The 12,136-nt window shown below is 49.0% G+C and overlaps 1 protein-coding gene across 8 annotated transcripts in view; it reads left to right on the top strand.

Annotated features, from left to right (window-relative positions):
- CADM1 (cell adhesion molecule 1) overlaps positions 1-12,136 on the top strand; it is a 373,107-nt gene that overhangs the window by 343,020 nt on the left and 17,951 nt on the right. For 4 of the 8 annotated variants that reach the window (XM_055129871.1, XM_055129869.1, XM_055129870.1 and 1 more), the window contains one exon: positions 7,465-7,518. The exons of the other annotated variants lie outside the window; for them this stretch is intronic. In XM_055129871.1, coding sequence (XP_054985846.1) covers positions 7,465-7,518 — 54 coding nt within the window. The remainder of the gene's footprint in view (positions 1-7,464; positions 7,519-12,136) is intronic. 8 annotated transcript variants of the gene reach the window in all.

Genomic DNA, 12,136 nt, shown 5'->3' with positions numbered 1-12,136 from the left:
CACTCGCTTTACAGCACAGCCTCTGAATCGCAGGCCCCGTTGCTTTGTGAAAAGGGCAGGTCCTGGGTATGTTTTGCAGAAGGAGGGATGAGTGAGGCTTAGTAGTTGAGACCAAAAGACAGTATTTTTTTTTCCTTTTTGGTGGGGAGGGGCCTTGGGAGGGGGGTTATGTGGTGGTAGTATTTCTGTTTAATCCCGAAGGCAGTTTCTCTTTGGGGCTGGAGCGATAGGACCGAGGGTAGAGCCCTTGCTTTACCAGCCACCCAGGTTCCCAGCACCCCGTATTTCCCCCTAAGCTCTGCAGGAGTGCAGGGCCAGGAGCCAGCCCCGAACACTACAGCCAGGAGTCAGCCCTGAGCACTGCTGGGTGTGCCCCCCACTGAGTGCAGGGCCAGGAGTCAGCCCTGAGCACTGCGGGGTGTGCCCCCACAAAATAAAGATTGTTGCTCTTTCCAGTACGTTCCTGTCCTCCTTTGCCTCCTGGCCTCCCGCTGCTCCCCTCTCCCCCTCTGTCAATGCCCGGGAGGACGTTTACTCTAACACTCAGCTGGAAGCCTCCCCAGTGCTCACCAGAGGTCCGTTTCAACATTAACTCAGACCTTGGAACCCTTTACCTAAGGCGGCCTCTGCAGGCCAAGTACTAAAAAAAGTTGGTTATGATTTCAACCAAAGATGACAAAAAATCCCAGTGAGCACAGCCAGGAGGGCAGCGGCACGCCCCTCCTCTCCCCTCACCACAGCCTTCCTGGGCGGGACAAAGCCCTCTTTCAATCAGGTCTCCAAGCAGAAACTTAGAGTTCTGTTTCCTTTCTCTCTCTCCGCTCCAGTCTTAGCCTCGCTATATCATGCACGGAGAGAGAGAAGGTGGTTTTTAAAGGGTTGAGTTTCAGTCGTTGAATCTAAGCAGAGTGTGTGATAAAGGGCGTGCTTTGCCTTGACTCCCATTGACTGTTGGGCAGCCCTGAAGTCTGTCATTTAAATGAAAAGAGGTGATGGGCCAAACGTGACGTTGGCTAGACTTTTAGAGACGCATCTCTTATTCCTGCACACTGTGCCTCTCACGATACGCCTGCCTGCCTCCGTCGGAAATCTCTAGGCAAAGCCTTCTCTCTAGGAACTGTCCCCAGGCCGCCTTGAAGCTTGGCGGGCCACCCACCTATCAGACTTTCCGATGGGGAATTCTGAGAAACCAAAACACATTTAAGGGGTGAGCAGGATCTCCCTCCTTTGGCCATTCTCAAGCCCTTCTTACCCTCCCTGCCACTGGCACGAAGAGAAAGGTTCATTAAATAAGTTAAAAGGCCAGCTACATTGATGATCATGAGAAATCAATTAGGTATAAAACTTCCACTTTATAAGGTAATGCCCCTACATCCTTGCTCCATCTCATGCATTGCACTCCATTAAGCTTAGTTATTTGTAGGTTTCATCGTTAATTGAGCACTTCCTGACTTCCATCGATTATTCTCAGAGCTTTAAGGCTATTTTAACGTCGTTCAAAAGATTTGTTCTATTTGAGATGCTTTAAGTTCTGAGTTTCCTATAATTAACTCCAGGGTCAAACGTTACCAGAAGGTTCTTGGATTCTGTGAGATCTTTGAAGAAATATTGATCGTTTATTTCCTAAGACTCCAGAGTTCTGTTCTCTAGGCCCCTTCAATAAAACCCGTGTCTTTGTGTGACCGGAGTGGGTGGAGTCAGAGTTGGTGTGGGTATTCAGAGTAGGAGTAGGGTCCTGGCCCTGAGAAACAATCACACTGGAAACAGTAATCCAGATTTTAAGGTACCACTTTTGACCAGGTCTTTCCAGAAAGAGAAAGAGAGGGTCTTTTATGACATTCCAAGATACACTTGGAATAGGTTTTGGAAGGATTCCTGGGGAAGGAAACTGAGAGATATGTGTGTTGTGACGGGCTGGTAGTTTAGGGACAGTAATCAAGGAAAGGTGTGTGGTGGAGGGTGTTACCGATTTACAGTGCGTGTGAAATAGACTCAGAGCAAGAAATGGGGGGAGATCAAAAAGAAATTGGTTCTACTTGCACTGTGGGTCAGTAACATCCACACTAAAATGTGTGTGTGTAAATACAGATATAGAAGTAGCGTCAATATAGAGTTGATATCAATGTACGATTCCCCAAAAGGAAAGTGGAAGTGATCCCCAGAGTGAGGTAGTTGCCAGTATAAACAACAGTTTCCAGCTTGTCCAAAACCCTCATTAGCACCCTCGACAAAGAAATTCTGCCACTCCTTTGAACAGTCCCACTAAAAGGTCCACACTAAAAAGCCTTAATGAAAGTATAAGTATTATCTTTTTTGTTTTGTTTTGTTTTGTTTTGTTTGGGTACCACACCCAAGGTGCTCAGGGTTTACTTCTGGCTCGCACTTCAGATCTCTCCTGGCTGGCTTGGGGGACCATATATGGTGTCAGGGATTGAACCCGGGTCAGCTGTGTGCCAGGCAAACTCTTTCCCTTCTGTCCTATCACTCTGACCCCCAGGTTTTATCTGGAGTTTCACTTGATCAAGGGAAAAAGTCTTCCAGGCCAGTTGTTGGGATAGAATAGGTAATAGAATGTGGTAGAAATTACAAAATGGGTACTAGTTTTCCAAAGTGGTAAGACGTAAAATTGATTCTGTTCAAGAGTGTATGAGGGCTAAAAAGCCAGCTTCTTCAGGGCAGTCACTGACTTATATTCATTTGAGAATCATCTTGAGATGTTCATTATGGAGATCCAGGCCTTGAAAACCCGAGAAGTGGTTTGATAACTTGGCAACTTAAATGACAAGACATACCAGGTCAGTCCATTTACTGGTATTAAGTGTTTTCGACTGAAATTGCCTCACTATTTCTCTTTTACAAAAAGCAAACAAGTAATTTTACGAAAACAAAAACCAAAAATAGCCTTTCCCTTTGAAGACTCATTAAAATACTTTAATTCAAGCTTGTGTTGCTAGCGTATGTATGAAGTATACCAAGTTGTTTATGTATGTTGATCATTTTGTTCTTACCAATATTGGATTGGAATAAGCATGTGCTGGAAGGGTTAGACATGCATGGGCATGACTCAAAATCAAATGGATTTTCTCCAAAAAAGAAACCAAACAGCAGTCAACAACAGTGCGTCCTTACGGATCCAATTGGTAGCAATGCTAAATATCCGTGAACGAGTGGGATTTTTAGACTAGGGTGGCCAGAGGGATCGTCTTTCAATAAGGGTCTTGAGCATTTGTGTTTTTGGAGCTCATCCTTAAGGCCTGGACAGGAAGAGTCCTGTGTTCTGTGTGCATGTTGAACAATGCCAAAAACTCTGCAAAGCCCGGGGCCACGCCATCGGGACACCCCCCCCCCCTCTCCTCTAAAACCGAAATGCATGAGTGGTTCACAGCACGGATGGTGCAGCTCTGATCATGACCATTGACGTGTGGGTGCGTGTTCGTTTTTATGTTTGCTCAAATGTGGGGCGCTTCCCTGTGCGTGTCTTGTGCCTTGTTCCTTCTCTGCCCTGTGTGTCCCTTCTCCCTTCTCCCCCCCACCTCCCCCCACGTGAGGGTCTGGGGGGACAGCATGCACGTGGTCTGCAACCGTCTGGAATAGTGTTTGTGCTTTTGCTGCACTGCAGTCAGCTGGCTTCCTCCGGGGTCGAGGCTCTCTCTCTGTCTCTTTCTGTCTCTCTCTGTCTCTCCGTCTTGCTCTCTCTCATTTTTTTTTTTAAGTCGGCCTGTCCTTTTTCTGTTCTGCTTTCTACCTCTCCCTTGATACATTGGAGGCAGATGAGCTCATGGATTTCTATATCCCAAACTGAGTTCTCAAATCGTTTTTAATCCGGCATGGGATTGCGGCTAAGACTCAAAACTGGGAACGGTCTTTACTCTTGGTTTTCGTTTCCAAACATTGGGACACACGCTCAGACCCGGGGTAGCTGCCCGCCAATCTCCCTTTCCCCTGGATCACTTTGTAAGTAGTAAGAGCCATGACAGAATCTTAATGGCACATGAAAATTCTTCTCTGACTTTCCATTCAGTTGCGGGGGCGGGGAGGGGCAGTCTGTCGCCCACTTGGCGGGAAAAGCCAGCAGTGCGCATTATTACAACCTCTATGTCCACCCCTCTGTGTGTGTCCCCCTCTGCACCTCTCCGTCTGAGCACCCGGCAGTGGCATTCAGAGGCTGTCATTCAGTCCCAGGACTGCAGACATTGGAGGTTCTTCTCCAGAGCAAAGCGAAGGCATTTGCCAATGGCTGCAGAGCCGGGAGACTGGGTTTTAGCCTTGATGTGCAGTTTGGAAACAGTGTGCTACCGTACAACGGCGTGAACCAAATTTCTGCTAATGGGAAGAAGGGATCAACTCTCCACAAAAGCTGACAAAGCAGGAAGAACAGGATGACTGAGATTTTAGACTCAAACTTTGGGGGGTGCGGGGGAGAGGGATGATGGATGGTCTGAAGAGGTGTGGCTGCTGATGGTTCCGTCTGCTGGCCTAGGGAATCAGATGTAGTCCGCTTAGGTAAGAGAGAGACCTTCGCCTCCTTCTTCCTCTGGGAAACGGCCCTCGGGTCAGTTTTTGTTGCCTTGAGGTTTTTCTCTCCTTTGACTTTTTTTTTTTCCCCCGAGATAAGGAAACTGATAGACCAAACTCACAAACATTCCTTGATTCTGACTATCCGGAGGATTTTCTGTTGTCGCTCATTTGGGGTTTTTCCGGTAGCCCGGTTTAAAATGGCCACACCTTAGCCTGCCAGGAAACCAGAACAGCCTAAGGAAGAGCAATCAGCGTGGAAGGCGCTGAGCTGTGGGCCAAGCCGCATCCACAGGAGAGGCCATCTAGCACACATCGTGAAGGGTCACGCTTGCACCTTAGGGTTCTAGTAGTTGCTTAAAAAAAAAAAAAAAAGCCCTCAGGTAGCCAAAGTCAGCTTTAATTGGTTGAACAGAGTTTGAAGGCATTTGAAGACATTTCCATTTGAAGCAGCAAGAGAGGGCTTCGTGGGTGATGGAAGGCTCGAAGAGAAAGAGCAAGAAGTCATTGCCCACTTCTTGTTAAAGCATGAAGGTTTCCTTTGGAAGCTTGTCCCCTGCTTCATAAAATGCATCTTTTTTGTCTTTGTCCTTAACAATAAAACAAGAGGGGGTTTCATTTTTAACAAATGAGGAAAACGATACCTCAGCCACAGCCTCCAGGGCCAGTGACTTTTGCTCTTCCTCATTTGTGCCCGCTGCTTCTGTCAGTGCCCTGGTCGTGTTTACTCAGGAATCAGCCAACTAGGGAGAGGCCCTGTGGACGTTGGATAGGACAGCAGCAGAGCAAAAATGAAGTTTTGAAGTTAACATAAACTCTTAAGTTCATTAAAGAAAAAAAAAAATGCCGCTAACCTAAATGGCTTCCCCGCTTTGGCAAGAAATCGTAGCCATAGCCTCCAAATGATTTAGACATCTTTTTAAATTCGTGCCAGTGAAAAATGACGTTTAATGCTGGACGTCATTTTTAATGAGGTGGATATCAACTGTCTGTTATTTTTTAATAGGGAGCTTTGCGTATCCAGATTGCATATTTGTCCTTTCTTAAAAAGATTTGCTTCCTGATGCCCTTCTAAGGCACACGTCCCCCTCCCCCAGGACAAAGCCGCCGGCTCTAGCCACTGGGTTCCTCCGGTCAGCAGGGGCCCAGCACATGTGTGCCACACTCTTTGATAGTCACTGGGCCACGTAGAAGTGAGGGATTAGCCTTCCAAGAACTGCAAATTCATAATTAACTACGGAGGAGTACTTTATGTTGCCCATTTATAACAATTATTCAAATAATTGTATTCATCAGTCTTTATACAATGGATAAAGCCAATTAGAAACAGGACCACTTTTCAACCAATCCGTTTTCAGAACAAACGGCGGCTCCCCCGCTCCCCGGTTGCCTCTGATTTACTGCATTACTTAGGCCCAAATCCATAGTCTGGGAACAGCCGTGGACTAGAAATGCTCCCATTTTACTTGGCACCTGGCCTTGAATATTGGCACCTCAGGGTCATTGATGGAAACCCTCCTTCCAGAGCTGCTAATGCCATGATTTCCTCTCCCAGTGCCAGCCGAGCTCTGTATAAAACAGCTTACAACATCCAAGCTTCCGTGGCAATCCGAGACCAACCATTTCTACAGGAATGTTCTATTCAGATGTTGTTGGGGGTTTTTTTCCCTTTTCTTTTCTTCCTCCTCTTCTTTTTCTTTTTCCTTTTTTTCTTTTTTTCTTTTTTTTTTTTTTTTTGTAACATGATCAATTTGACACTGTGTGTTTCCAGAGCATTTGTTTCGGTTACTTTGATGCTCTGGTGGGTCCTTCACTAAGCATTACTCCCAAATCATTAATTCTGCAGATAGATTATAGTTTCCTCTCTGGAAAGAAGACCCAAAAGAGAGAGAGAGAGAGAGAGAGAGAGAGAGAAAGTTAGCCAAGACATGCCTCTCTTCAAAGTCTTGCTGTTATAGTAGGTCCACAAATATCTCCAAAAGTGTATTAACGAGTCGGTGTGTGAATCAGAGAGGCCGGAGCCATGAGGCAGGTTTTTGGATCAGGACAGAGAAGAACCAGTGGAGGCCTGCTTGGGTGGCTGACATTGTGTTCAGAAACAGCGTTTGAAGGAACAGCCCGCAGAGACCAGGAGGAAGTGGAAGCCGTCCCCTAGGTGAGCCCCACTGTCCCCCTCCTGTCTCCATCTCGACTTAGAGCCATCACCGCCGGCCCGCACTGGGGGTGGCCCAGAGAGAGGCATTGAGCCCCGCTTGGTTATCTCTCCTGACCTAACTGCTTTTTCAGCTTTGAGGGTTTTATGGCTGAGGTGAATCCCACAGAGTTTTGAAATTCTCTTTCAAATAAAAAAAAAAAAAAGATTTTTTTTTTTTTTGCGAATCTGATTTTCTGATGAAGGCATAACCCGCAATCTGCAGTTAGCAGATGCTGCGCCATTTTGAAAGAAGTGATCCAAGATTGTCATAAATTGATAATGAACTGGATTTGTCAGTATTGGCCAAGGCTTTCAATTTGCAGTAAAATGTGCAATAAAACTGACATCTATCAGTATGTAACATCTAAATATATTTGTATTTGAGCTGTCTCAGAGCATCGACAACTCACAATCAGGCTTTTGTTGTTTTTTTCTTCCCCCCTTTTTGCATGCTGTGATGAATGAGTGATTTTTAACATTCGCCTTCATGTTTCGTGTGCTCTAAAAGTGGAGACTGAGGGATCTTTCTGCCTTGATTGTGTATCAATAACAAAATTAAATGATTGGGAAGATGTGCTTAGAGATGAATACATTCAAGCAATCAAAAAAAAAACCAAAAACTGGGGAGATAGCAAGAGATTTGGCTCATGTTTTTATTTTTTATTTTTTTAAAAGAAACTCATTCTCAGTTTTGAAGTGTTTTGTTTATGTCCCTTGAGGAACAAAAAGAAACACGATTTGTTTTTACTTGTAAGGCCTTACTCAGTTGCCCAATTCCGCAGAAGAACTGGACAGTGAGGACCCTGCAGGTAAGGGCTAGCCATTAGGTAAGGCCTGCAGTGTCCCATCCGTGGGGGCGCTGTCCACTTTGACAAAAGGGCCATTTGGTTTGCTGAGCACTTGTGGATTTTAAGACTAAAGGAAAAGCAAGGTTAACTCATCCCACCTTCCTGGGCGGGGCCGTAGGTTTCCGAGTGGGGGTGTCGGCCAACGCATCTCTGGGGATGTACTGAAGCCTTAAAAACGGTCTTTATGGTCTAAGAGTTTAATGGCTCGAGAGAAATCGTGTGGTGTCATTGAGCAGTTGCAGGATGGGGGCATGGGAGACAAGCTCTTCTTCACTTTGTGAACTTGCCCACTAAGTCACCATCTACTTCTGTGGAACAGACTAGAACGGGCTGCTTCAGACGTAGGAGTGGAGGTGGGGGAGGGCCAGGGAGAAGGGGGCGACTGTTTTACCACACGTCGCGATGGAAACTAATTACCCACCTCAGACCTTTTTCACAGCACACTGAGCTCTGGCAGCAGCCGGTTTCATGCTTGGTTCCAGGATTTGGGTGTTACTAATGCGGAATAAGAGGCACATCCTAAAAGGGAGGGAGAGGAGGTCAGAGCTAAACAATTACGTGAGCCCTGTGCTGTGGCAGGCCTCCCCGCCCGCCAGGGACCGCTCCCTCCGTGTGTCCAACCAGCACTCCTTCACCAGTCAGTAAACCCTCCTCCTCCGAGCGGTGGCGCCGCAGCCGTCACCCAGGACAGTAGCCACATGCTCCTCCTGCCAGCTGGAGGGAAAGCTTCCAGAGAGAAGTTTCTAGAAGAAACGTCAACCGCAGCACTCCCAATGGTTGGCCTTGATTCACCGTCCTGGGTACCAGAGCTTTTCCCTGGTGAAGTCAGGGCAGCCCGGGCTGGGCTGCTCTGGGCTTCCTCGCGCCTCAGGGAAGCCCGCGGGCCTCGGCTCGGGCTCGTCTGTGGGGTATTTGCAGAGCAGCATCGCCAGGGCCCACATGGGTCTTGTTCACTGCTGAGCCGGCGTCACTCTGTGGCAGGAGCGTTCCGCTGACACGCATCGGCCAAATCACCACGGGCGGCCCACCAGTGCAGCATGTTTGGGGGGAAACCCATGAGCCAGATTCCCTTCTCGAGGGACTCAGGACATCCCTGCTCGGAGCTCAGTGCTCCATTGGACGCAGGCTCTGCTCACAGAGCCCCCCGCCCTGGGCCACAGCAAGACCAAGTTCTCCTCAGCCCTGATTGCTCGCGGCCTGTCAGCCCCGAGGTGGCTCACGACACACGCAGAAGTCGTTTTCCTCCGCCGTCGGAAAATGGGAGACCAGACCGCCTCAGCCCCCACTGCTCTACCTCCAGGGCCATCAATTAAGCAACACACCGGGTCCCTCGCTCTGCACCGAGTCCAATGTGGCCTTGCCGAGGTCTCATCCATCATCCCTGAGTCAGGAGCAATAAACCAACAACTGTTTTGTGTTCATAACAATTCCGTTAAATTAATAATTACTTGGCGCCCCCCCCACACACACGCACACCCCAGCACGGAGCCCGCACGTTGCCCGGGAGCCATAAGTCATGTGGAACACTCGCTGATGATCTGTCGGGCCGGGGCCGGGCTGTCTTTGCATCTGCTTTGATGAACTAATCAAAAACTGATTAGCACCTTTGTTCAAAGGGGATGCTGATTAATCAATTACTATTGATTGTGAACTTGGCTTCACTCGCAGCGAAAAGACATCTGAAGGGAGGGAGAAAAAAAAAACCCAGCCAATAAAAATTGAGCAGCTGTCATAGTGTTTAAATTTATTAAAACAAAATACATTATTTTTTATGAAGCTGTCTTGAAATGGGTCACTGAAGGGGAGCATATTGATTGAGAAAGGATGAACTTCTCAAATTTCTGTAGCCAAGAGACTGAATTCAATTATAATACAAGACAAACAGGTTAACACCCGTCTTAAACAGTCCATCAATAAATTAGCGTAGGTGTTGCACGTTTAGTGCTAAACTGTGGTAATGAATAATATTACGATCCATTCCCGGCTCCATCTGGACAGAAATTTCATACTTTTGCCTATTATGGGTAAATGTTCTGTCCTGAATTTCCTTCGAAATAAGAATGGCGGTTTCCTCCTCCCAGCACGCCACCCCCCACCCCCCGCACCGCCCTCCACTCCCCTGTTCACCGTGGCCACCTCAGCTAATGACATTTTCACAAGCAGCATATGGTGTCCGTCCTCACCCAGTAAAGCAAGTGGCCCAGCTGATCCGTCTCTTTAATCTGCATTTAAAAAATTAGGCTCATGTGTAGTTCCGTGATTTAATTATTGCCCGTCCTGGGGAGCTTATCCAGTTTACTTTGAACTCTTCTGTTTACTTTTGGGGTGTTAACTTTATTGATGACGGACCCACAAGAGTTTTCAATTGTTTTATCAATTACATCTGCTGTTTCCCGGTGACAGCTGGTAGTTATTGCCACCCATGTGGAATAGAATAGCTTTAAGCATATTTATCTTTCTATTTTATTTTAAAACTTCGGAAAATTGTCTCCAACTGCCTCCCTCCTTTCCACCGCAGAAGGTTCTTCGGGGACTGGTTAGAGGAATGTGCTGGTAAGCGTGGAGAGAATTGGAGAATGGCCCTGGGCACCGTCCCTCCAGCCCATCAGTCTTGTGCTCGTGAAGCCAAGGGACCGCCAAGACACTCCAGAGTTGAGCGTGACTCGAGCTGTCACGCTCCCCCAAAACGAGTTTCTACTCTTCCCTGCAAAAGAGGACGGTGATCTGGAAGAATGCAATGGTGTCTCCCTCACAGACTGGAGGAAAGTGGATTCTGGATGTTGTGGATGAGCTGGGCCCAGTGTAGAGCCCTGGATGGGCGGCGGAGGAAACAGGAACCCGGAATTCACGGGGAGATGGGGATGTGCTGGACGGGCCTTGGATGTGGATGGTTCGTCCTGGGTTAGTCTTTCCGGCCTGTCGGTCTTTGTGAGCATCCGCAAGGTCTGGCCCCACTTGGCTTGAAACTGGGGTCTGAAACTATCAATGCCCACAGCCTCCTGGGGGGTTCTGCATTCCAACGGCCCCCACGTAAATGTTGGCTCAGGTTTGCCAGACTCCTTCAGCTCCTTGGTAGACTGCTGCTCAGGCTGACAAGCCAACATCAAATCCCAGCCGGCCTGTGTGCATACATCCAAGGCGGGGCCCCTCCCCAAAGGAGTGCTGCTCGGGCACCTGGCCCCCGTGTCTCCAGCCTGGAAGGTTCCCTCATCCCCTCCACGCCCTTCATGTGATCGTCATTCAGTACAGTGCCTCGAGCACCTTTTCCCTGCCCACAAGCGCTGGGCAGGGCTCTAGGGCACAGCAGTGAACGTGACCAACCAGGAGCTGCCGTGCCAGGGACTTCGCCGTGCCAGGTGCCAGCGCAGGACAGCAACAGCCCAGTGAGGGCAGCAGGCTCGAAACCCAGGCTAGCGGCAGGCAGTGGCGAATGGGATGGAAATGTAAGGAGGCAAAGGGAAGGAGACGGAAACTCTAGCAGTGCACCCCAGGGTCTACCTGGGGGAGCTGGAGAGCTCCAGGAAAGTCCCAGAGACCCGCTTGTTCCTCTTGGCGTTGCAGTGAGGACACAGGCTCAAAGCAGGCGGCCGTTTACCGACAAGGCCCTCACGGTTAGAACCCGGCGTCCCACGGTTCTGCAGGAAGTAGGTGGCTTGATGAAGACGGCTCCTCCTTCCTGTGTGAAATCCACACTTCCTTTGCTCTGGGGTCTCCTTCTTCCTCTTGGGCCCTTTTCAGCTCGGCGTGCACATTCAGGAACCAAGAAGGGGAAATCAGGTGCCATCTGACCGTCCCCCACCCCCCTCAAAAAGAAAGGGTTTTTTTTTTTTTGAAGCAATCAATTAAGCTCTTTCCCCACCAGAGACATTTGCATTCCTCTCAGTGGACATTGTTGCCATTGGCACGTTGATTCGGAAATCAGTGGCATCTCTTTCCCACTGAGATGGTCCAGAAGGCCACGGTGACTCTGCTGGACTGCCCACGAGGCCTCCTGAAAATCCCCTGGACACAGGACCGTAGCGTGAGAGACAGTGCTCACGTCTGACTTCCCCCAGAGGAGGTGCGCACTCCAGAACCCAGCACTGCTGCCATTGCCACTACGGGAGGAAGAAGCCCACCGACAGGAACGCCCCTTCCTGACTGACACACGGGCCAGGCTACACTCACAAAGTTCCGTAGGAGCCCGTGCCAGAGGCGGGACTGGGCTGTGTGGTGACCTCACCATATTCATCATCCATCCTCCTCACAGCCCCAAGGGTCAAAGGCCCACTGAAGGTCGCCTCTGTGGAGAGACTCTAGTGGGAGACGTTTGGGATGACACGACGCCTCAAGCCTGCGCCTCAGATGGACCCGACTGTTCTGAGGAGAACAGTGGAGAAGGCCGTCCACGCGCCCCCTCATCACCGAGCCACACGGATCTGTGAGAACCCATCAGTTCTGGTCTCTCATTATCTCTAGTCGTTTCCACTGAGGCTTCAATGAACTGACTTGATGACTCAAAAAGGGGGGAAAAAAAGCTGTGGGGGGTGGGGGCCGCCCCTCCCCCCCAATTCAACCTCTTCTGTGGGCTTTCTGTCCT

This window comes from Sorex araneus, chromosome 3, assembly GCF_027595985.1.
Source record: "Sorex araneus isolate mSorAra2 chromosome 3, mSorAra2.pri, whole genome shotgun sequence".
NCBI lineage: Eukaryota > Metazoa > Chordata > Mammalia > Eulipotyphla > Soricidae > Sorex > Sorex araneus.
The sequence above is the reverse complement of the archived record's forward strand: the minus strand, read 5'-3'. Positions and strand labels throughout refer to the sequence as shown.